At 40.7% G+C, this 26,277-nt stretch overlaps 1 protein-coding gene across 4 annotated transcripts; it reads left to right on the top strand.

Annotated features, from left to right (window-relative positions):
• The first annotated feature begins 2,062 nt into the window (after window positions 1-2,062).
• tbl1xr1b (TBL1X/Y related 1b) lies at window positions 2,063-22,469 on the top strand. Of its 4 annotated transcripts, none has more exons than XM_018677230.2 (16): window positions 2,063-2,271; window positions 4,514-4,580; window positions 7,420-7,523; window positions 7,686-7,831; window positions 8,029-8,257; window positions 9,476-9,608; window positions 12,056-12,197; window positions 12,654-12,717; window positions 12,809-12,906; window positions 14,263-14,323; window positions 14,661-14,782; window positions 15,157-15,231; window positions 15,365-15,492; window positions 16,505-16,670; window positions 16,782-16,883; window positions 19,654-22,469. In XM_018677230.2, exons 3-16 carry the CDS (start codon window positions 7,466-7,468, stop codon window positions 19,678-19,680), a joined length of 1,551 nt encoding a protein of 516 aa, XP_018532746.1. In that variant the 5' UTR covers window positions 2,063-2,271; window positions 4,514-4,580; window positions 7,420-7,465; the 3' UTR covers window positions 19,681-22,469. The 4 variants fall into 4 exon arrangements, with proteins under 4 accessions (XP_018532746.1, XP_018532745.1, XP_018532747.1 ...); XM_018677229.2 differs by lacking the exon at window positions 2,063-2,271 and adding an exon at window positions 2,498-2,703; XM_018677231.2 differs by lacking the exon at window positions 2,063-2,271 and adding an exon at window positions 2,498-2,707.
• The last annotated feature ends 3,808 nt before the right edge of the window (window positions 22,470-26,277 follow it).

Genomic DNA, 26,277 nt, shown 5'->3' with positions numbered 1-26,277 from the left:
ACTGATTAGTACAGGAAAGATACTGTGGATATTTCTAATCATCTTTGTGATGCTTTTATCTTGAGAAACTACAAACATCTCTGAGCAAATCAGGAAATTACAAAGAGTTCCTATTGTGTGCATGTACACTTGCAACAGAGGGTCCCAAAAATGGGTTATTTATTTTAAGTAAAAAGTAAGAAAGAAAGAAAGAAAATCTTAGACTATTTGTCCTTACCTCAGATATAACCACTAATCTCCTGTTTATATATGTAATTTTCTGTCTTCTTTACTCACAAACATGCACACACACAAGGCAATTCTGCTGTTGCTAAGGCAGTTGATAAAGCCTGCTGCTACTTATGTGGCTGTATCCAAGCAATTACACAATGCCAACAGGTCCAGCACATATTTATCAGCGTTGCCGCTCTCACATCCCTCGCAACCTAGTGTTATTGTCCTGCAGATTAGTTCCCCGCCCCCACACACATATACACACACACACACACACTGATACCATACTGCTGTACCCCTCTTACATTTATGGAGGGAAACGGCGCTAATCTCATTTTACGGAGAACTGCGGTATGCAGACACAAACACAACTCATGATTTCGAGATTTTCACAGATATATGATAATGTGTATCTCTTACATCTACAGTATACAGTATGTGCATATGCTGTATGTAAAAATGGATGAGTAGGATTTACAGTCAGAGAGCAGAAGTGAGTCAATTCACAATTTGTGCCACTAGAGTGAATCATATATTGCGTAAAGCCTGGCGTTGGAGAGGAGGAATTTGCTTTGCATTTCTTCACTGGCAGCCAAAACACCCTCACACAGTGGGAGTGATGGAGCACATATTTCTGTTTATTCTGGCTTGAGGAGAAAGAAACACGAGGCAGAATGTGGGAAATCACCCGTAAATGCACGAGTAGAGGCAAACAACACTGAAAGTGAAACCTGTTTTGCAGAGTTTTGCACACAGTTTAGTGCAATGTGGATAAACTTTGAACCCAATCCTTGGGATTTTAACATTGAAACCACAACCGTTAGAATCCTACCAGTTTCGCTCTGTGTAAAGAAATGACTCTGCACTGTAGCATCCAATCACCCATCAGTGAATGAGGGGTGCACCAGATATTAGACTGTGAGGTCTCTGGTGGAAGATGATGCTGACAAAGGGCCAGATGAGCACTGAGATAAGTGAGTGGGAGGATCAAACAGCTCAGAGACAGGGAGGTAGCAAAGGCAGAAAATCAGTGGACTGCAGTAACATACATTATCTGCTATAACCAAATTCATCACTCAACAAGTTAATCAGATATGCTATACAAATAAATGCTAACCTTTCAGACTTTTACCATCTGATTGCATGCAAATGCTGTACCTCTGATGTATTATCAGTGTTGACTTGGCTGAGCTATCCAAGCTGTTTGTCTCACAAACAACACACACACTATTTTGATGTTGCGGTTGTTCTTTGGTTTTCTTCTGTGTTGTGAGGAGTGTGAGAAATTAAAGAGGGATGTTGTAAGTGCATCTGTGTTCCCAGCAGACATTATTACATTTGTGGCAGCAAGAAAAACCACTGCAACAAAGAATGTACTGAATGTGCTGCACACTTGCTGCTGCTGTACAACTAATTTAATGGTCTCCAATTCAGCATTTCATGATATGTCATCATCTCGCCGGCTGAGGTGGTGTAGCCACTTAAACGGGGGCAGTCACTAATCACAGTCAAACAAAATGAATTATAATGAATGTTGACAGTCAGTACTCCAGTTTTTACTCGAGTAAATCCTTGATATTTCATAAATCTTATGGCATGAATGTTTTTAGGCTATCATCTCCCCTAAGAACACTGGGGGAATTAATAATATTATGGATTATGTATACAGTTTAAGAAAAAAAAATCTGTGTAAAACACAGATTGTACTGATGATGTAAGCTTGTTGTTGACTTTCCCAGTCTGAATGACTGAGCAAAGGATAGGGGGTGGGGTGTCATTAATCCATGGCTAGTGATGACCAGACAGGCAAAAAGGAGGTGTAGTGGGGGATGGGCGAGGACACTCTTGTTATGACTGGTGCTTGGCTGCAGGACAAACTTCTAGAGGCCTCTGCATTTTTCTCTTTTCCATCTCATTGGCCAGTCTCAGAGAGGACATGTGGATCCATTTTGCTGTGAGCATGTTAATCGGACCAGGAGCTAACATCTGATCAACGATGGAGGCCGGCTTTCAAATTTAACAAGCTACGACGTGTTGTTTGGCGCGTTTGGAAAATAGGTTAGTTGTCTATAATACAGCATTATGTCCTCGCGCCATTTGTAGAAATTTGAATTTGGTCCTGATAAATACGGATGTGTTGGCTACTATTCTTACAGAAGTTACCCACCCCTCTCTGCTGTAGTCGATAGAGAATAGGGCGGATACTCCGTCCACCGCCGTCGTCACGGGTTAATCGTTATATTGAGCTTTAGCGAGTGGCGCTTTGAAATAACAGTAGTTACAGGCAGCTCATTTTCGCATGTCAGGTCACGCCACTGTGTCGAATGTCTGAAGCCGTTGCTGGCTTCTTACCGCCTGGCTTTAGCTTTAATATTAAAACCTAACGATAGTTAATACATGTGCGAAAACGACCTGCCTTGCAATCGATTAAACAGATAACATGGTCTGAAGAACTGTGGAAGATATCGGCAATTGAAAGGTTTTATACAAGTAGGTACGAGATTATAGCAACACTGTCATTAGCTTAGCCATGCTAGTGTTAGCTAGCTTGTTAGCGGGTTTAGAGTGATAGCGACGGGCTGAAGATCTCACGGTACTTGTCAGAAATGCCTTTTTAAAAAATCTAACATCATGTTTTTGAGTCCTGTGTTGTGTACAGTAATTTAGAGTATGACAAGCCTTACAGCGTTAACTAAAGTAGTTTGGTAGCTAACTGTTGGTGACTTGATTCAAATGAACGAATTCTTAGACCGCCTTGCCCGAGTGGCATGTGTGGTGACGGGTACGGCCGCCGCCAAGGCAAAACTAATGTTATCTCGCACGTTAGCCGGGGAGCTAACGTTACGTCGCTCATTACAGTGAGCGTCAAATGAGCTTTAAATGAGATGCTGCCAATTGTATTACTTCACGGCGTAAATAAGTAGAAAACGCAATGCTGCTCGATTACTTGATTATCATTTAGAGTAAGTTACAAAGCGCTAAGCCCGCTCCTATTTTCCCCCGCACATTCACTAATGACACATGACATGTGGACAATTGTCAGTCCACCATTATATTAGTAACCTTAAAGAGTTAAATTAAATGATCGGTACATGTAAGATACCGCACTGCCGAATATTTCATCTTTCCACAGAGGAAGAGGCATTTGATTCAGGCTTGTCTGATAGTAATAAAGTGCACTTTGAGTCATTCATTGGCACCATTCATGTGCCACAAGTCTGTGGCTGCCTGCCTCAAACAGCGTGTCGGTTAACGTACACACACTGTAGTTTTTACAGCCCATTCACTCGCCACCGTGTGTGGGGGATGGGTAATGTATTTCCGCTGGTAGCTTGCCATGCCATCTTGCTAATTTAGCTACCGGCAGATTAGCATGGTGACATAACTTGCATGTGTTTAACTTGCACGAAACCAGTATGGACTGAGAAGGCCCAGCAGTCGCACAGACGACTTTCCTCTGAAATGGCGACAAATCAAAATCTGAATGACGCAGCTAAATGTAGCCACATTCAAAAATGAGTGAAACACCTGAGTCCCTGGCCCCAGTTGTTGATCCAGGTCTACAAGTGAGATGTTGGCTAAATTCATATTGTAGGCGGCAAGCGTCTCTAACATACCTTTACCGTTTTAACAGCGATATAGCTGTGTTTCATTTACTTCATACAATACATAAGCACACTTCCCCTTTAATTACAGTCCCTCGGGGATAGTTACACCATGCATAGCATAAATATCCACCGGCTGTTTTGGCTTTTTACATTGCTGACCCAGTTTCTCTTATTGTTTGGTGACACACCCCTATGTTCATAACACTTTATTCTGGCTGTCTTTTCACCCACTCTCTGACACACTGCTGCTAAAATGTCCATTCCAATTAAGGTAATTTGTCACAGCACTGATGGAAAACACTGTCTTCTGTGAATATTGTGCCGGGCCTGTGTGGTTCTTGTGCTGCTTGCTGCTACACTTGCACAAAGAGAAGGCATTACTAGGAAAATGCAGGGTAGATTGCTAAACTACAGTGTATGGTGCGGGATGGCCTTAAGTGTAAAAAACATATAGAGGAGACTGTTGAATAGGATTAGTAATTTTTATTTTTCACGTTTCTTGTCAAATTTTTTGATAGGAATACTGCAGTGAAAGATGTAGCTGTGCATAATATTGAAACCTTTACCTACATTTTGATTACAGGTTACTTTACCCTGGTGAAACTGTGTGTTCTGTATCATTTATATAGTCTAGATATGAAGTCCTCCAGTGATGTTATTTCAGTATAATTCATGAGTTTCTTTCCTCTCAGGGACTGAGAGTTCTTGCTGAAGACAACAGAGCTATGATGCGCCTCTGAGGACATCTTGATCACATGGGTAGTGTATCTCACTGTTTAATGTCACATCTTTGTTGTTATTTTTCCATGCATAGGATTTGTTTTGCCTGTCTGTCTGTAGCTGCACAATTATATTGATGTCTGGAAGATCAAATTGCTGTGGCAAATGAGTCTTATGAGGGAAGGGAATTTAGCTTTCTGTTCAACCAGTGGGAGGATGGTGTACAGGAATGACTCAGACAATCAGACAAGACCAACAGTTAATGTTTGGCATTCCCAAAAATGGCCTAGAACATGCACAATTTCCACCTTAAAATACCTAAAATAACCCAGTTGTTTACATAACTGTTGCAGTAATTGAGAACTTTAATCAGTCACCACTGCAACTGTTCACTGGCATGTAAGTGTGATGAATAGCCTGCGTGCCTCAGAGAACAGAGATACTGATAAAGACCATGCAACACTAGTGGTGTTCATTGTTGTTTTGAAATCATAAGGTTGCATTATTGATACGGTAGTTCTGCTGCTAAATTGCACAATATATGTTTTTTGTTGAAAGTATTGTTGAACATATACATATTTAAAGAAACTCCGGAAACAGTCCCTTAGAATCAAATTTAACATTGGTTAAGAGTGTGCAGTGATTTCTATTTGTTTAGAATATCTGTATTAATCTTAAAGCTGCTTTGAAACAGCAGTGTTTTATTGTCGGTCATCAGAGGCAGGTGTCCTGGATGGACTTTTTTGTCATGCCATCAGCATGACTTGTTGAAAGTCCTGTCCAGGGGTAAGTGAGGCTGAGAGAGAGGAAGGAGAAACCGGGGAAAGAGCATTGAAATCAACTAGTACCCTCGTTTACCAAGTTAAATCACACACATACATAAATACACATAAACACACACAGTGATAAACATCATTCAAGTTCACTGATGAGCATGAAGAATGCAAAGCTTGATATTAATGCTCATTGCTGAGCATTAATATCATGCTGCTGGAAAAGTGAATTTGAAGTAAGTGACTTTTATAACAAGCTTCACATAAAATAAAAAGAATAATTTTGAATTTTGCCTCCGTAGCAAGATAAAAAGGCAGACTAACTTGGTGCAAGACCTATGTTGGTACAGTTCAAATGTTGTCTGGACTTCTGGTAATGTGAGACTTCATGTCAGTGAGTTTAATACTGGAATACCCTTTCATACAGTAAGCTGTCACCGTGCTTCTCACTGTCAGCAGAGCTTCCAGGTTGCAGTGTAGAGAATTACACTAAATTACATGTGTATTACTGCCTGTCCATCTGCATGCTCCCTCTCTTTATTACCCACGTGAACACCATCTCTCTCTGTGTTGGTGTGAATGCAGTATTGGTTAACAGATAGCTACTTCATAGCCTTGAGTATTTGTGAGTTACAACTGTGAACTATAAAGTTGATAAGCTTTAAAATGTGATAGCATAAACTTTCAAGTTAACTAACAGATTCTGATAACAAATTACTTGTTGCTTAGACCCATCCTCTACCTAACTAGCTGGTATTTAGGCTTCCCAATCCTTTCTTATCACTCCTCCAACTGAAAAACGTGGCAACATTCAGTCAGGTGAGCATGGGTCATTTTCATGTGTATCTCATGAGTTTAGTTAGCAGCTTGATCACTCCCCTGGAGAAAGAAGTGCAGCTGTTCATCTTCTTGAGTGGCTTAATGATGTAAATGGTGATGTGTCATTGCTCTTGATAGAGCTAATGATCAGTCCTGATGTTCATAAAACATTCAAATACTGGACACGCCATCAGCCAGATGAATTGGTCGACCTATTCTTGTAACTGAGCTCTGACCCTGTTCACTGCTCCTGCGTCACTTGCATGGTAACGACATTTTGCCGGCACCCTTTGAAAGCAGGTTAGTATCAGATAAGCACAGGTGTTATATCAACAAGACTGTAGTGCACCGTAACTATACTGAACCTTAACGAAAAGAATGGAAAAATGGCAGCCTCAGTACGGTACTGGAACAGTGGAAAAGCACATTTGCTGAGTTCTAGTGCTGCATTTCATTGTGAGAAACATTAACCATTAGGACTTTGTGACCACCTTGTTAGGGATTGCTGGAGGGCTTCTACTAGATTCCAGGCCTCTTGGTTCAGTTGGTCTTGGATCTCAGCCCTTGGGATGCAGCAGGAGACATGTTGACTTTTTCAGCGGGCTGGCATGATGGAAACAGTAGAGGTTCTGTCCCTCGTCCAGACCTCTTGTTTATTTCCACAGTCCCATTTAAACAGTGCGGGTTCTGCATGAATAAATATGGAGGCTGAACACAAGAACTGTACAATCTGTTATTGCTGAGGTTTAAAGCCCATCTATTCCAGACATTTTGGTCCAAAATACCCTGTCTGCCTCGTGAAGACGGCTAATTATTTCCAGTTGTAGGTTAATGAATGGAAGCTGGTGCGCTGCCTTCAGCCAGGAGGCTTCTGCAGCCACCAAACGCAGAGGAACGAGACATCATTATTTATCAAACGGCAGATCACAGTTAGCGTTTGCCTACTTCCCTGTTCTGAAGTTGCTAGATCTAGGTCAAGCAAGGTGATGAGTTTTATTTTAACCTCTTCCTCTTCTCTGTTTTCATCGTGTGTGCCAGTTTGGAAGTCAGCTCGTAGTGAAACACCATCCTCTGTGTGTACGTGTGACAGTTCTCTTTTACACCTGGCTCAGTGCCACTGCATGTCATCTTAACTTTTTACTATTCATGTATGTTTCTGTGGGAAGATAATGCGTGTGAGGGATAGAGATACTTTGAAGATACAAGTAAAAGCTCCTTTCAGCTCATATCTGTGATGTGTAATCACCATCATCTCTGACTCTCTGCTCTGTGGTTCACTTTTACAGGCTCCTATCCTGTGCTGACCCAATGGTTTAATCACCAGGACTAAAAATGAGCATAAGCAGTGATGAGGTCAATTTCCTGGTTTACAGATACCTGCAAGAGTCAGGTAAGCGTGACAGAGATTTTTTTAGTAAATAACTTGCTGTGAATTGCACTGGTTTCTGTACTTTAAATTATATCAAATGTAATATTTTACACTGCTGCTCTTGACTCACTGCTGTTGAACTTTGACTCCATCCTGCTTTCCAAATGTTTGTGCCTCCTCCAGGCTTCTCCCACTCAGCGTTCACCTTTGGCATAGAGAGCCACATCAGCCAGTCCAATATCAATGGAGCCCTGGTGCCCCCTGCTGCCCTCATCTCCATCATCCAGAAGGGCCTGCAGTACGTGGAGGCTGAAGTCAGCATCAATGAGGTCAGGCGCCATCTTTATACCATCAGTTACTAATTAGTGTAATCTTACAATATACTGGCAAGTGCATTGTCAGTTTTATGTTTTGATCAAGTGTGCCTGGTGGCTTATGGGGTGTGAAATATTTGTCCAATATTAACAATAAATCTCTGTTTACATCAGTAAAATGTGGTTATATAAATTGCATGTTTTGTGCGTAGGATGGGACCTTATTTGATGGGCGGCCCATCGAGTCGCTGTCCCTGATCGATGCCGTAATGCCAGATGTTGTCCAGACCAGGCAGCAGGCCTACAGGGACAAGCTGGCCCAGCAGCAGCAGCAGCAGCAGCAGGCGGCTGGCAGTGGGAGCGGCACAGGACCCCAGGGAAGCACGAAGAACGGAGAGGGAGCTGCCAACGGGGAGGAAAACGGATCCCATGCCTTAGCCAGTAAGCTAGCTCCTGGTTGTTCAGTCTCAGAATCAGCTCATTAACAAACAGCTGTATTTTCTCATGTTTGGGTGAAATAAATGGTCAGCTGCACTGCAGGATTTTCATAATCTTATGCAGGATGTTATTTTGGGCTAAATGCATTGACATCATAAGATGCTGTGTAAGCTGTTTGGGATTCACCTCTTTAACAGATTCACTGTGTATTTTCTCTCGAAAGTCTGACACTGTCAGTTAATTAAAAGGTGTAATGTTGGATAATACCACAGCAGAAAGTTGGCACATGTATATAAGTCCAAAATAATGCAGCACAACTTTGGGATTTTGTTTGGTGTAAAATATCTGTGGCTTATCTGATATTACTTAAAGCTACTCTGGTGTTTTCCTTACACCTGCATGTTTCCCCATGGTTTTGTTCAGTGTGTCTGTGTCTTCACTCACCTTTTCCTAGCGTACAATTGTTTGTTTGTCTGTTTTAGTGTAGTGGGAAGAATGTGGTCTCGTTGTTTCCCCTCAAAACCTCCTGCTTTTCCCAGTGTGTTTTAATCACAATAATACACCCGGCCTCAGAGTCAAATTATAGTCTACTGCTGAGGGCTAGATTCAGATTCTCACAGGCCAATGAGTCCAACATTAGCTCACTCTCTCTCAGTGTCTAGCATTGACTTGATAACTTGTATTTTACACTCATTGGCTACCTTTTGTACAAGCTGTGTTTGGTACAAACACTCTTGGCCTTTCAACAACAGCACAGCCTGCTCTGTAATTCCACAGCTGTCAGCTGTTCAGGCTGGTTCAGTCAGTGCAGCACCGTTTACTTGACTCTTGTCAAGAAACACTGGCATCGCCATTCTGTTTAAATTAACAGCAACAGACGATGAATACATGTGTGCTGCTGTGGGATTGGAGGTTCCCAGGAAATTAGATGATGTCAAACGTTGTTAAAATGGATCCAGCTTGCTTGTCTGGTTGTTAATATACTTTGCTGGTCTACCAGATAAAGCCTTTGTGTGGGGAAACAGTGGTCATTCATCTGAAAAGTAATAGGCTATTTTACTGGAAGCGGTGATTCATTACATCTAGTTTATTTTCCATTACCCTCCACAATTGCAGTTTCATCCTCCCAACCTTCAGAACAGTAGGACAGTAGTTTATCATTACTCACATGTGAAGCTTAAGTTAAAGGTTTATGTTTGTGCTTCTTGTTCTTTTCTGTAGATCACCACTCAGAGATGATGGAGGTGGATAGAGATGTGGAGATCCCCCAGAGTAAAGCCATGGTCCTGAGGGGCCATGAATCGGAAGTTTTTATCTGTGCCTGGAACCCAGTGAACGACCTCCTCGCTTCTGGGTCAGTATCACCACACCATCACTCTCTGTCCATGTGGTTTTCACTGCTCATGCAGCGTCAAGAATAGAATGGAAAAGTGTCATTCTTACTAAGATAGAGGGATGCTAATGAGTGGAAATTTTCCTGTCGGATAACAAACTCCTGACAACACGGATGTTATCGATTACACCAGGCATTTTACCAGAAAGGATGTGTTGGCTCAAGGCGTGGGTAGAGTAGAGGTGTTACCTCCAGATGTTGCCACCTTCATCAGATAAAGTTTACAGATTACCTCATTAATGTTATCAAGTTCCTTGTGGCACTGGGTTTAAATCCCAAATATTGCCAAATAGGCGATTTGCTTTTCACTTTGACCTCTGACATCTTGTGGGTCACTTCTCCTCTCGTCACTTAATAAGACTCTACTATTCTGTGATGTGACTCTGCTCTGCTGCTGCACAGAGCAGGCACTTTCAGTTTTTAGAATTGTAGCATCCAACTAAGTATTGATAACTAGTATTTTGCAAATTAGTTTTTCATAAGTAAGTTTTTCATTTGATGAACACAGAGGCTACAATTGATAAGTGAAAATTAACCAAATGGATTTAATTTCTATGAATGGACTGGGAAACGACAGCGGGCAAGTTAATTAATCAGTGTGTGCCTGAACACTGGTAAAACCTACTGCAGCACAACCATTAGGACACTCAAATCTCCTAATGTGTTTATTTTAATACACGTTAGTCACATTATTATCATTACACTCTTAGATTGAAGTACGTGGCCTGTTTGTGGCCTAGGGCAGCTTGAGTTGTTTAATTTTAATGATCCTCCATGAGTTAATCAAAACAAAATCTTTGTCTCTTATTGATCAGCCAGTTAATTTTCAAAACATTATTAAACATTTGTAAACATGGTTGGAAAATAATTATAATCATATAATAATTTTCAGGGAAAACATTGAATGCATGAGAAGAGAAAGATTTTTTTCTTAAATCCCAACTCATTTATCGCCACTAAAGAAAACTTTGTTGACTAGAGTCATTGTTTCTCCAGTGTCATTATCCTCTCCAGATGAAGACAGTCACGCAGAACAATCTCTGACAATGTCGTGTTTATTAAGGAGCAAAGCATATTTCAGAATATTACTGTGAAGCTGGAAGTGTGACAGACCTTCCAGGAACAGCTAATGACTAAAGGCTTGATGCCTATAATGAAAACCAGTAAATTGAACAGTTATTGCTCAGAGCAGCCCCCACTGACTGATCAGTGGAGTAAGAGGGGGCAGCCCTAGAGTTATGTGTTGTTGAGTGCAGCCTCTTGTTCAACAGTTTGGTGGATTAATGGTGGGATTTAAGTGCTATGTGTCAAACCAAGAAGTTTGTTATAGTTTTCCCATCTTTAGCAGTCTGCATTACTTGTGTTTTTTGACAGGGTGCCTCAAGAGTAGGGTTGGGTTCTGTTAACACTATGCACTCCTCAGATATTCAGGCCAAACCACAAAGATAGCATTTTAATGTGTTCTCATTTTATATGCATGGTTTTGTTAGTCTTTAATTCAAACAAATCCCCTCATTGAATCAACTTTCTCCTTTGATGATGCTGTGCGTTTACATCTCCACCCCTTCTACCCGTTGTGGTTGTCAACATTGCTCAGGGGAGATCCCTAAATTTCTGAGCAGTTGCACGGATGAGAAAAAAGCAAAACACATGAGATCAGATAAGATGCACCAGCTGGTCTGATCACGTTCTCTGGACTAAAGATAATGAAATTCTAAACACCCATCTCAGGATAGGCTTTGTCCAACTGTAAAATGGCCCCTTACACTGAGCCGTAACATTAATTTCCTTCACAACACTGGATGAATTGATGCCTTAGTCAGTGAGGAGAAGTGATTTAACTTTACCAAACAAAACAAAAAGAAGGTTTAGAGTCATTCATCATCTTTCTAAAATAATGTTAGACACCCCAGAATAAAGGATACAGTTCAGTGCTCATCTGTAAAAGTAGCCAAAGCAACAGAGGTGAGTATTCAGCTGGATACATACACTGTATATTGACCACATTTTTGCTCCTAATCACGGGCACACCTCTGAAAATTAAACGAAAATGGAGAGAATGCAGTTATTCTGGCACAGTCCTGTAATTGAAGAGGGGCTGCAAGGAAGGAGCAAATATCCACACAAACAATGACGCCAAAGTTACTGAGTTTTGTGCTTGTAAAATTTCTTTCTCCTTTTTCCTCAACAGATGATGTGAAAAGGTTTAATAGGGTTTTAAAAAGATTTTGGATTTGATACTGGGTTCAGGTTCGATAAAATGCCTTAAAACCCCAACCCTACTCAAGAGCATCGATGGTCAGTTTCATACTATTATCAGTACTGATTTTAAAAGTCAAAGCCAAGTTATGGTGCCTAATGTTAGGTTGTCTGTGTGTGTTTATGTGTGTGTGTGTTGACTCGGGCAGGTCCGGGGACTCGACAGCACGGATCTGGAACCTGAGTGAGAACAGCACAGGCGGATCCACCCAGCTAGTTCTGAGGCACTGCATACGGGAAGGGGGCCAGGACGTACCCAGCAACAAAGACGTCACCTCACTAGACTGGAATGTGAGTGTGCGTGTGTGTGTGTGTGTGTGTGTGTGCGTGCGTGTGTGTAGTTGGAACAGTATGCTTGTGTGCGTCTGTTCCACTGAGTGCAGTTTTTAGTAATCTAATCTAGTACTGTGTATGTGCATGCCTGTGGCCACTACTTCTGCTAAAGGCATTCCTTCCAACCCAGATATATGGGGGCGAGTCACTCCCACAGGGGAACAGGCCTCTTATGCTGCTCAGCTGCAAACAGTTTTTTCCTTGAGTAGTACAAGTCAATGCACAACGCCTAATCAGCACTCATCATTCATCAGTCATTAACTAGTTATTACTCAATATGAGCCTCATGAATAATGAAAGTGGAATTTACCTGTGAAATAAGGCTCAAATATGGACCAAAATTTGCAAATGAAACTGAAGATGATTTAATGCAACTGACTTCAGACTAAAAAGATTCATGTCTGTCTCTTTCAGAGTGAGGGAACATTGCTAGCAACAGGCTCATATGATGGCTTTGCTAGAATATGGACAAAAGATGGTAAGACTCTCAGCTTCTATTACAAGGACGTGTGGATGGCGAAATGTTTTCGCTCTCTTTCTAAGTGGCGTTGGGTGTTTAATGTTTTCAGGTAACCTGGCCAGCACTTTGGGACAACATAAAGGTCCTATATTTGCACTCAAGTGGAATAAGAAAGGAAACTTCATCCTCAGTGCTGGTGTAGACAAGGTAAAGCATACTGATTTTAGCTGTAGTTTTGAATACACTGTTTAAATATTTCCTGGGTTTGTCATATTGATATCATTCAGCATGACGTACAACTACTGAAAATATCATTATCTCAGAAGTCCATCACAAATAAACATCCAGAAATCCACTTAGAAATCATAAAAAACACACTTCAGAACTTGCCTGAGAATCGTCTAATTTTTAAGCTCTCTTCAGTGTCCAGTGATAGTTTATAGTCTATACATCCGTGGGTACATTGTGAACAGGAACTGCTAATAGCATATTCTGCATACTTTTAATAGTTACAATTCACCAAAGTATAAATAAATATGGACATTATCTACTTGTAACTAATATTACAACATCACATTTAATGAGCTTTGACAGGTAGATAGACAGAAGGACAAGCAGTTCTTCTCACAGAAAACAACTAAGAGATTTTCTATTCAATATTAAAATCACTGGCCAGCGCAGGTGATTAAAGAAATAAATGCAGTCTGTATAGGACTTTACTGTGGTATATCTCTTATAGTAACAGGATGTTGAGACACGACCTAACAACAGTAAGGGCACTGTTTTTATTCAGGATGAGGATATCAGTTGACCATTTTTTCTTTTTGTCGACTTAAGCACATGATCACTGTCAAAGATGCATGCTTTTCCAAGAAATAACAGTTTCCAAGAATGTTTCATGGGTCCCTCAAGACCTTTTCTTTTGGGTCACAATTTGCTCTTGAGGATTAGAAAGTTGGGACAAGTCTAGCAGGCCAAGTAGTATTTTGATAAGGTAATGTACAAGGGAAGGCTGTATTTTGGAAATTAAGTTGTGGATTTTAGGTTGCTTTTAGTGCTGAAACATTGAGTCAGGCAATTACTTGACTTTGAGTTTTTCATGAAGCAAAAATTCCAAATTCTCTGGTTGCAGCTTCAAAAAAAGAGAATTTGCTGCTTTATGATAAATTACAATGATCCCATACAAAATGTAGTTATGGAAAGGGACAATATGGATGACACACCTGTAGACTACAGACAGGACTGTACAGATATCATGCACTGTTCTCAGTGTATAACTTCATGTCAGGGTCTGCTTTCAATTCACAAATGTGAAGGACTGACAGGTGAACACGATGCATTTCCATCAAATGTCAGATGCTCTCATTCTGTCACAAAATCACAAGAAGTTACGGACATTGTTCAGCATTGCCCTCTAGTGTGCTGAAATGTAATAAAATGCACAGTGTCACTTTTAGCATACATATGAGTGCTGTTGTCTTGCAGGTATAAAGAGGCCTAAGGTGTGTGATATATTCTATCTATACATATATATAAATAATGAAAATCTCCTCCTTCACACAGACCACAATTATATGGGACGCACACACAGGGGAAGCAAAGCAACAATTTCCTTTCCACTCGGGTGAGTGACAGGAGTCAGCTGGTTTGTTCCACATGACTTTTCTGTTTTTAGACAGATGTTACCTTTCTGTCATCAAATCTTTCTACACATTGTGACATATATTTGACTCCGCCATATTTAGCCCAACTTCTTCCAACATCTTTACACATTTTGCACAACAGCTCTGCATTGTCAGTGTTTTGTCAGCACTGTCCGCACTCAGAGTATTGTTATAGTTAATTCAGATCATCTGTGACAATAAGAAATCTATATTTAGACCATTCATATTCATTTTATCGTCTCTCATGTTCTTCTCACTGCTGCAGCAGCCCTAAGCTCTGTCTCTGCCTCCCAACAGCACCTGCTCTGGATGTAGACTGGCAGAGCAACAACACGTTTGCCTCCTGCAGCACAGACATGTGCATCCATGTGTGTAAGCTGGGTCAGGACAGACCTGTCAAGACCTTCCAGGGACACACGGTAAGACACGAGTCTTGGATGTGAGCGCTGCTTTCTCACAGGGAGGGAAATGAGAAGCCACACACAAACAAAATGTACCACTGTTAGATAATATGAGGGGTGTCAGAGGACCACTGTACTTTTTGATCAGAGTTAAGATGTTCTTAAGGAGCATTCAGACAAAGTCTAACTACGTCTGTTGAAAATCCCTGTCATTGCTGTGACAAACTATGACAAACTAAGGAACAGTTATCAGGATGCATTTAGATACTTTATATTGACGTGAGAGTATCTACATTACGTGGACATTGTTGCTAAATTAGCTGCTGCCTGTGTACATCAGTTACATTTGCTGTTTTTTGTTTTATTTCTAACCGTCATCTTTTTCACCACAGAATGAGGTCAACGCCATCAAGTGGGATCCCACTGGCAGCTTATTGGCCTCCTGTTCTGATGACATGACGCTCAAGGTCAGTCCACACAGCGTACAAAAGTGGTGAATGTCATCAAATGGCCAAGAAAAGCACAAAATTGGCCTTATTATGTTACAAGCCAATCTAACAGATGTTTTTTTTTTTATTGCCTCCTTCCTTTCTGGGATAGATCTGGAGCATGAAACAGGATTCGTGTGTCCACGACCTCCAGGCCCACAGTAAAGAGATCTACACCATCAAGTGGAGCCCCACAGGCCCCGGGACCAACAACCCCAGCGCCAACCTCATGTTGGCCAGGTAAGAGTACAAAGCAGCACCTGAACACCAGCCTTAGTTTCAGATTGCACCTCCTCCTTGTGCCATTTGACTTAACTGCTCAGTAGTAGTAGTAGTAGTAGTTTTTCTAGTTTATAAATGCTAGATGACACAAACTGTGTGTTTGCAACCCTGTGATCTGGAACTGGGAAAATACTCTATACTCTCTAAATTTAGGTGGGGGCAATGATCTCTACTCAGATAGGTTCATTACCAGTCTGCTCTGGTGTGTTGCTGACACATGCTGTGGTTATGAAGTAGAAAACGAGATCCTCACCTTGCTGGAGATTCTTGTGTTTTTTTGTTTTTTTTTTTGTTCAAGGGGCATAATGTGTGTAAAATTTTTAATAACTTGTAAAACTTGATAGAACCCCATAAATAAAATATTTGACAATGATCTCAGGGTTGAGGCTCATATAATATGCAGGTTTGACTTGCCATAATAAGTTTGGGCTGGGCTGGATACTGCCATCTAAAGAGTCAGTTCTGGTGCCTGAGTTGTGTTTTAAGCTATGGGTTGACTGTGCTGCAAGGCACCACACGGCCGCTGTGAATGATTTTCAGATGCACCTCTGAGCCTCAGTGGCTCAACAGATCCTGTGGAGATGACAGGGTCAAACAGATCAGAGTTGGATTTCTACCTCAGCAACCTGCAGTCATCAGGCAGCTGTGTGGAACTGGCAGTGCCATCTCCAGTGTATTACTCAGTGTGTCATTTTGTCCTTCCATGAAATGCACCCCTGAAATCACACATTATCTCTGCCTGGAACTATACTGTGTTACTTTTAGTTGCTTATAGGGACTTTGTATCTGAATTGGGTGACAGTTGATACAAAAATTTGATAGAGGTAAAAACAATATTTTTTACAGTGGTAAGTAATTAAATAGCTTGTTTCAGTTCATTAGTAGCTGTTGTGTCCAGTTGTTTATTTTCATGCTACTTGACTCTTACACACCTAACTCTCTTTGCTTCCCTCTCTTTCTCTCACTGCAGTGCATCATTTGACTCAACAGTGCGTCTGTGGGACGTAGAGCGTGGAGTGTGTATCCACACACTGACCCGCCATCAGGAGCCTGTCTACAGCGTGGCCTTCAGCCCCGACGGCAGGCACCTCGCCAGCGGCTCCTTCGACAAGTGTGTCCACATCTGGAACACTCAGGTCCGGGATAACAACCATTAAGCACAAATATATGAATAAACACTGTGTTAAAACTACATAAATATGATAAAAAAGTTGCTTGTCCTTACGTGTGTGTATGTGTTTCTGCAGACGGGTGCTTTAGTCCACAGCTACCGGGGGACTGGAGGGATATTTGAGGTGTGCTGGAACGCCACAGGGGACAAAGTAGGAGCCAGCGCATCAGATGGATCGGTGAGTTGTGTTGCACTGAGCACTTCGTCACACATGTAACAACCTCTCTGGTACTTTATGTTTCACCCCTGTGTACTTAAGCAATATTAGCCAAGAGGGTGTGCTTTAACGTCATTTGAACACGACAGTGATGCGGTCAAGACCGAGGCGCTTGCCCCATGTATGGAAATACATGGGGTCTGACTAACAACTGGAACACATTCGGTCACGTCAGTGGATCCTATGTGTGATGGAACTGAGTTTACCACTACGGCAAATAATCAGACCCTTAGTAATGACCTAGCAACAGAAATGATTTTCTAGTCCCAGATGAGTGAACTCTGAGCTGACGTTAATGCTTTATCAAGGTCTCTGACTTTACTGAACTAAATCAATAGCCTACTGCACAAATGAATGCTTACTTTTATCAACCACGTTATAACAAAGACTCTGCATTTATTTACTCACACAGATGTAGCTTCTGTAACCACAAACTTTTACATGAATTTGAAGTTATAGCGCCGTGTCACTGACACAGCTGATGGAGAAAGCCGAGGTGCTTTGCTCAAATGACGTGAAAGGACACCCTCGAGTGTAATATTGCGATTATACAACTATTTCCAACAAAGTAAAATGTATATTGCAGCGTAATATTTTTAGTGATGAGTAAGGCGTGCTGTCATGCTGATTTGAGCACATTTTAAACGTCTTGTTGACCAATCAGATTGCTCTAAAATGAGGTGATGGTGTCTGGGGAGAATCAGGGTTGACACTGAGGTCAGTCTGCTGCAGATAAAAGTTTAGCAGCTGACTTATGGCACAAGGCGTCCTTGTTTCAGTAATCTGGAACGTACATGTGGCTAAAAGGGCAGTCACATGAGATTGTGGACTAATGCAGGCAGTGGTGTGTTGGGGGGTGGCAACATGATCACTGGATCAGAATTTGAACACAGCTGTGGTGACTGAGGCAATTTAAACTGAGCAACAAGCCCAAAACAAAGCCTCAAAAATTAAATGTGTAACAGTTGATGTTGCAGTGCCATTAGTTAACACTAGGGAGAGCCACTGGAGCCAGAAAATACGAGTTGCTGCTCACTAAACGAACCATCTTTAGGTTGCCAGTATCTAACTAACAACCTGTGATAAACAACAGGTTTAGGAAAAACATCAGACCCCTTTACTTTTTCACAGTCTATGTTTTCTTTTCTTATTCTGAAATTACGTTAATAAATTAATACACACTGTTATTTTGGATGTATCTTTCCACATGTTAATATTCCACACTGACTAACCATATCAAGTTCTATCAAAAGTATTTTCCCAGGAATGCTTCGTAAAACCTTTGACATGGAACTGTTTTGATGCATTGACCTGCAGAATGCACCTGTACCAAACACAGTAGCCTGGCAACAAGCACTGTGATCAGGGAGGTGACTGCAACGCTCCAGCAGTCAGCAGGGTTTTCCTTGTCATTTTGCAGCTTTTAAGCTGAATGATCATAAAGAACTATGCAGAGATAGTTATTATTCAGATATTGTATTGGTTCAGATATAGTACAATATTTTTTTCTGGAAATTATTTTTGAAAAAGTGGATGTTATTTTTATATTTGAGCACAAGACAATTCTGTGTTCATTACATCAGATATTCTTTTTGAATGGAGACACTACATGTGACAAGAGTTTAGTATTATTAGTATAAACAAGTTGATAGTGTTGTTACTTCAGAAATAAACCAGAGAGAACATCTGATGAAAGAGTGAGTGAGCTGGCTAATGACTACACCCACTGACAAAGTGACGTCCAACTGAGCAGAAATTTGTCAAGCGCTGTTACACTGTCAAATGGGTACGTGAGGATGAGATAATCGCAATTCAGATCCATGAACCGTAAGCCTTGTTTTACCAGTGTGCGCCGAGCCCTCCAGAAACTGAGGGAAAACCCTGGTTGGGAGTTTCTAGTTGACCGGTTGGACAGAAGCCACTGCAGAGTTAAAGGGATACTGCAGTTTTTGCCAATTAACACTGAAAGGAATCCGGACATCATTTCACAATCTGATGTGAGAGAAATGCTTTACTTTTAAAGTTAGTTTGTTTATTTATTTGACATGCTGTTAGCAGCAGGTACTGGGAGACTGGCCAGGATAAGAGAATAATAAAGAGACCCTTTAAGAGAGCCGACAGACAAGAGACTCTGAGGTGTTTTGGGAACAAGTATCTGAAATCTTGTCATTCAGATACTTGTTCTGGTCTTGAACCCTGTTGGAAATCTTTTTGGAGACCTGGAAATCTCAGTTCATTGATGCTTTTGAGCAGGATTTGATATGAAAAATGAATGAAACAGTGTAGTTGGCTCCACACTGAAATCCTGGGGCTTCTGCAAAATACTGCATAAAGGCTCTGAATGTGTATCAGGGAATTATCCAGTCTACACATAACAAAGGGGCTGTTCAAATGTTTAACTCATTCCATACACATCCTTTGCCCCGAACAAGTCGCAGCATAAAAGATGACTCATTTTCTACTAGATTGCTGTTGTGTTTGTGTGCTTGGCCCGGCAATTTTCTGGCTTTCATTCACATTACTGAAAGAACTGAATTTGAATTTACATGTGGCTCACAGTTAGAAATTTTAAAAGTTTTTGTCCCAAAGGAACTGAAAATTTCAAAGTTGCTTCTGAGAAATGACGTGTCTTCCTGTCTGACTCAGATGCGGCCCCAGTGTGACAGAAACTGAAATTCGTGCGGCAGAGAAGAGTTTGTGCCTAACTGTCTGCTCCTTCCTGTTTTTCCAGGTTTGTGTATTAGACCTGAGGAAATGACGCTCATCTGGGAGAGCCATGGACCGACTACGAATGTGTACATAGCCAAAATGACTGACTGTCCCTGCCTGTCCACCACACTGCTGTAGTCCCATCAGATGCCATGGCCCGTAATTACAGCCAAACGAAGCGCCCTCCCACCTTCTTACGAACACACAAGGACCACACCTTCACCACACACAGTTCTTATGCACATGTGCCTGTCAGGTCTACACAGACACTGCAGACCTGCAGGAAGAAATATGTTATCTCTCAGTATAACTTTGTCGGACCCATCACACGCAAACCAAAACACCAGGATTCTTCTTGCTTTCCTCTTTTTATCCTTTGTACCAGATTTATAAAGATTTTTGTTCTCTGTTGGTGTGTGCATATTGCATATGTCAGCATTTGGTGTCCTGTGGACATTGTCGTTTTGAATTTGGATTTTACTGATCTCTGTAGGTTTTATATTACATGTGGGTTGGGAGAGAAGGGAGGCGGGGGGTGGGGGGGTCGAGAGTTGTTTGTCTTTTACAGTGGGTGTTCAAAGCCGCTCATTGGGAGATCCATTCATCTTTTCCTTGGCACTCTTCAAGGTTCAAAAATGCAGATGTATAGCTCAGAAGATGAAATGGTTTATAATTTTGTCAATTCTATTTTTAACCAATAGGTTTGTTCCATTTTTGCCATTTTTTAACCAAGTTTAAAGCGGTTAATCAAAGGGGGAACTGTCATTTGTTTTTGCAACTTTTATCCTCAGAAATGGTTTTCAGGTGTTCACAATTCATCAGGTTAATATAGAGCTCTAAAGAATTCAAAACTTCTAGGCCAAGAGATAATCTGTGTAGCTGTTGAAACACCATGTCGATCTCATGTCATAACTGCACGCCGGACAGAAAGACACCAGTTAATGTGCAGGTTCCCGTCATTCAAACTGGGCTTGCCCCGGACCTGCATCATAAGTTTACAAATAGATGGCCGTGCTTTTTGTGTTAGTAGTGAGGTAACATGGCAGTAATAGCTTGCTTTCTGGCATCAGTGCAGCTTCTTGGATCTGTGGGGAAAAAGAGAGAGAGAGAGAGAGCGATACGGGAAAACAAGCCCATAAACGCTGAATCCAAACAATAATAGTCATAATTGTGCTTGTTTCCTTGGTTAATAGCTTGTTGCTATCCAATGCTGAATGATAATCAGACTAAGTCGGTCTAATTGTGTCCTGTTTCCCCTGCTTGGTCATTAAACATCAGAACATCATCTGGAATATCACTTCCTCTGCAGGCACAGGATCATTGATCGCACCTTCGCAAACACGACTCAACATTCGCTTACATCACGACTGAAACAGAGAATTCGCGTCTCTGGATTTCATATCAGTTTGTCACGCTTAGCAGTCCCTCAAAATCTCGAGTTGACTCAAAACTTTCATTCTGTAATGTGTGCAGCTTTCATATCCAGTGTTGACCTGAGTACACACTACAGTCCTTGCTTTGGTTTGCTGTCATCAGGCAGTTGTTCCCCAGCATTAACACACACATACATACACACACACACACACTCTCTCTGGAGACGGGCTGTGTTCAGGCCTATGCACGGATAGACGGCACTTGTGTTTGTAGTGTTCAGAGTTGCCGTTTTGAGGCAAGTCTGTGCTTGTTGTTAAAAAGCTGACTCAGCATATGACTTGATGTAACATGGTATCTGCATATAATATATATATACATATATATATATATATATATATATAAATATATATCTGTGCTATCACAGGGGATTCTTTTGTATCCCACTCGTGTGCTAAGGGTGGATTTTAAAGTAACTTTTTGAAGACACTTGAAATACAGTGTGTGATGTTGCTGTGCATCACCAGGGGTCGTGACCATAAGGAATGGTTTTTTATAAAATACCATTAAACAGTCATAGCAAAAAAAAAAGAGCAGCCCTTTGAAGGTTTTTTTTCCTCTGCACTTTAGGCTAAAAATGGTGAAACAGGGAGGTGTGTTTATCCAAGCCATCGTAAACACATCTTACGTTAAAAATGCTCTTAAAGATGAATCAGAATCGATGCAGAACGTGTGCAGTGTTCCAGCGGGGAAAACAAGGGTGAACAGTGTCTTGTCTGACTCCTCTGAACCGAGCCAACTTCATGGCATTCCAGGTCTCGTCTCGTAGCCATAACTGACACCTAATGGCTCAGTAGACACACATACTCAAACCCACACATCGTCAGACATTTCAGAGGTTTTGTTCAGAATGTTACTTGTGTAAAAAAAAAAAAAAAAGAAAAAACTTTTGTACTGAAGCTAAAGACTATTTTGAAGTTTGCTTTAATACAGTCAGCAGTGATCGGACTGTACCACAAAGACACTATTTCAGATGATGTCTATGACAGTGGAATGGTATTTTATAATGGTTTGTTTTTAGATGATAAGCTTTTTACACTGCATTCAAGTGTGTTTGCTATTTTTTGTTCCTACCGAAAGTACTAATGTTAATTCTATCTTTGCTATGTCGGAGAGCCCTTGAAGGTTTTGTACTTCTCAAAACTTTTGTAATTCTGATTTATTTGTAGCTATGTACTCAAAATGAACAAAACATATAAAATTTGGATTTAATTGTTGATGTATTATAACACAAAACATGTAAATACCAATTTGCAGACTTTTTTTTCTTTTGTGTTGTCTTTGCCCTCACCTACATTGTACTCTCTTTCTCTCTCACTCACATGGTTGCAGTCTGCAGCCTCCTGATCTGGCTGTTGTAATATCACTCAGATCTCAAGGTCTAGAATAAAATCTATTTTGATAATATCAATGTGTTTGCTCCTTTGCTTTTAATTTGAACACTGCTGCGCTAACTTTCCTTTTCTCAAATAAATATAATTAGGTGTGGGAAGCATACACCAGTGTACAGTCAGTTGTAAATGAGTTCACCAATTCAACTATTTTCAGTTTTTAACCACGTTGTCAGTGTAAGTAGGTTGGCGCTCTGTGGTGCACCAACACTGGTCCCTACAGTGACTCAAAGGACCACAGTGTCAGGTTGATGCACCACTGTAGTCTATATTTGAATATCTCAACAAAACTTTGGATAGAATTTTTGTAGAGATATTTGTGGTCCCCAGCACCATCATGAGGTTCACACTAATGGTTTTAAGTGAAATGTTGTGTAGTTTTCCTAAAAATGTACACACAATCACAGCTCCCTCAAGATGAATTGAACTTGAATCTAGCGCCATCATCAGGTCAAAATTGTAATTTGTTCAACACTGGTCAAAGATGAAAAGAGGTTTCATTTAACAAACCCCAACTCCCAGCCCTCTCCTGCCAAACCATGAAGAACCTATCTGGTACAATTTCACTTCCTCATTCACACAACAAATATCAAAGCACTTAACAGAGCGTATCAAGTTGCAGAAATTTACATCAGGAGATTACCGGAATCACAGTTTCATCCTCAGCTCAGACTAAAATCTGTTCACTGTGCCTGTGGATTTAAAGATAACTGTCAGGTTTTCATACATTACTGTGATCACCGTGAATAAAGAATCATTTCTCAATCTTACACTCCTATCCAAGTTATTGAATCGCGTTGGACTTCAACAATATTTCCGAGAAAGGCCAACTGTCGCGCGGCTGAAAGGACTTACAAAGATTTACAACCATCCATGCAGCCACCCATGTGGCAGCAGTGCAATGCATAAAAACCATGCAGGTATAGGTCAGGAGCTTCACATGTAATGTTCACATTGAGTAGTGTGGGGGGAAATGTGAGCTCAGTGACTCATGGTCTCTGGTGATAGGCTGGTTTGAGTAGTTCTGAAACTGCTGGTCTAGGGGTTTTCACACACAGAAGTCTCCAGAGTTTACTTGTAAATCAAAATAAACAGTTCTATATTGAACCTTTAAGGTTTCTAGAGCTTGGTACATATTTAGCATTTAGCAATTCAGTCCATTTTCCAAACCTTTCATTGCCTTGGTTGGCATTTTTAATCATTCTTAATAACAACGATCAATTCATAATGCAATAACAAATTTAAAATAAATCAAATAATAATTGCCACTATATGAAGTTAATGTAACTACTACAATTTATTTAAATAAAATTGCCAGTAACCTTTAACCTTTACCACTACAAACCTATTGCAGATGGAAGAAAAAGAAAGAGAGGGGTGGTTTCAAACTGGATTTCTATGTAATAAAAAAACTACATACATCCAGTACGCTGCAGTTCTATGGACCATAATCTTGTTGATGAGAGAGCTCAGAGGAGAATGGTCAGACTGGTTGGAGCTGACAAGGCTACAGTGACCACTCTTTAACTGTGTTGAACAGGAGTCTCAGTATACACAACCTGTTGAACCTTGAGGTGGATGAGCTACAACAGCAGAAGACATCAGGTTCCACTCCTGTCAGCCAACAACAGAAATCTGAGGCTGCAGTGGGCAGAAAAAAGAAAGAAGAAAAAAACACAGCCTGATCTCATGAACCTGGATTTCTGCTGAGGCAGCAGATGGTAGTAATCATGAATCCATGGACCCAACTGTTGTGTCAACAGTCCAGGCTGGTGGTGGTGTAAGAGTGTGGGAATGTTTTATTGACATACTGGACCCCTAAGTCAATCATGGTTTGAATGCCGCAGCCTATCTGGGTATCATTACTGACTGTGTGCACCCATTTATGACCACAATGTGTTATCTTCTAATGGCACTTTTATCTTCCATTTCATAAAGCAAACATTATCTCAGACTGGTTTCAAGAACATGACGATGAGCTCAGTGACTTCAGTGTCCTCCCCAGATACCAGATATGAATCCAGTAGAACACCTTTGGCGTGTGATAGAACAGAAACATTGGCAACATGAATGAACAGCTGGCATGATGATGTGATGCAGTCAGAATCAAAGGAATATCAAATTCATTTTAAGACTCTTTTTGACTCTTGCTGACTGTTTTCTTAAAGATAAATGTGAATTGTCTCACAGTCTTTCTGGCTGCACTGGGTTAACATGGAGGCTGCCCTCTTTATTAACCCCTCGCCATGGTGAATCATAGTATCAGAGCTCCACTGATAGTGTCTGTTGAAGCTTTAGGCTTTACAGGTTTAGTCAACTCTGAGCTCAGGGTTAAATTTGGTGTTTGCTGAACCCACTCTCTGGAAAATCCCCCAGAGGAGGGTTCAGTATACTTACATACATACATACAAATGTATATACACAGTATACACAAATAGAAGATTCAAGTACATATTCAAAACAAGCACAATCCGATACACAATGAAAATAATAAAAATAATCAAATGCACAGCAACAAGAAAGTGTTCAGTCTGGCAAGATATTCCTAACTAATACTGCTAACAAGTTAAAGTACTTTGAATGGAATGAATAGAATGCCCTTATTGTCATTATACTCAAAGTACAACGAGATTGGAGAGCTTCTCCTTTACAGTGCAAACATAAAAATATACAGAAACAAAATATATATATATAGAAAAGATACAAAAACAGTGCAACTCTATATACAATGAGGTATAAGGTGTGAGTGTGAATGTAAAAATGTTTGTAAATGTTACCTGCTAAACATTGCATGTTAGGATTGTCATTGTGACCAAGTTAGCATACTGGTGTCAGCATTTTGTACAAACTGCTGTCATGTCTAAGTAGAGCCTCACAGAGCTGTTAGCCTCGTGTTCAAACACTGTGGAACAGGAAACCACCACAGTCTCTTCTGTTATACACTGTGATATAAACAGCTGAGCAGGTTCATCAGGCTAAAGATGCTTTCAGCAGCCTTTTTTAATGTCATTTTAATTATAAAGCACTTAGAGGAGAAATTATACAGTTTGTCTTCTATTTCCTTCTCCCCACAGGTTTCTACTTAACCTTTGCAATTACTGCTGCCGATGTTAGCTAACAAGATAGAACATTAACTATATACTGTCACTAAAGGCTTTGTGTGCATCCACATCTTTTCTTTTCCAGTCTGTGTAGTTTCATCCCTGGGGGGATACAGAGCAGGCAGGTACTATGGTTTTCACGAAGCACTGTATATTTATCATGGGAAAAAGAGAGGATGATGCACTGGGAAAAACCTCAGTGACACGCACAGTCCTGTTCGCATTTCATACATTTGCCCCACAATGCAAGATTCAAGACAATATTCAGATTAGTAAAATACTGTCTGAAGTAACACAATAACCTTATTTTCTTTTCTTTTTTCCCCTCTTCTTTCAGCTCTTCACTGAAGCTACATCATAATATATAGTAAAGAGAAATATGTATCCCGTATTCAGCCTGGTTCAGTATCTTTGGACACTGGGATCTTCATTTGAATGTGAATTACAGTTCTGAGTATTTATATAATGTTTGTCCACAGTTTGTACTGACTACTTAAATGCTACTTAAATATACGAAAAAATATCTAAAAAATATCTGAAAAGTTACTAATATCAAGATACATTTCATAAATACACAAGAGGAAACATTTCTCCAGTGTTTAACTGTCACCTTTATGTGACCTATATAAATATCAATGTGTACACACACACACACACACACTATCATTACATCTGTGTTTTTAGTCAAAACGTGTGGGGGGGGGGCAGCATGTGGGAGGTTCA

The sequence above is a fragment of the Lates calcarifer genome, linkage group LG4, assembly GCF_001640805.2.
Source record: "Lates calcarifer isolate ASB-BC8 linkage group LG4, TLL_Latcal_v3, whole genome shotgun sequence".
NCBI classification, from domain to species: domain Eukaryota; kingdom Metazoa; phylum Chordata; class Actinopteri; family Centropomidae; genus Lates; species Lates calcarifer.
This window is presented reverse-complemented; position numbering and strand designations above follow the sequence as displayed.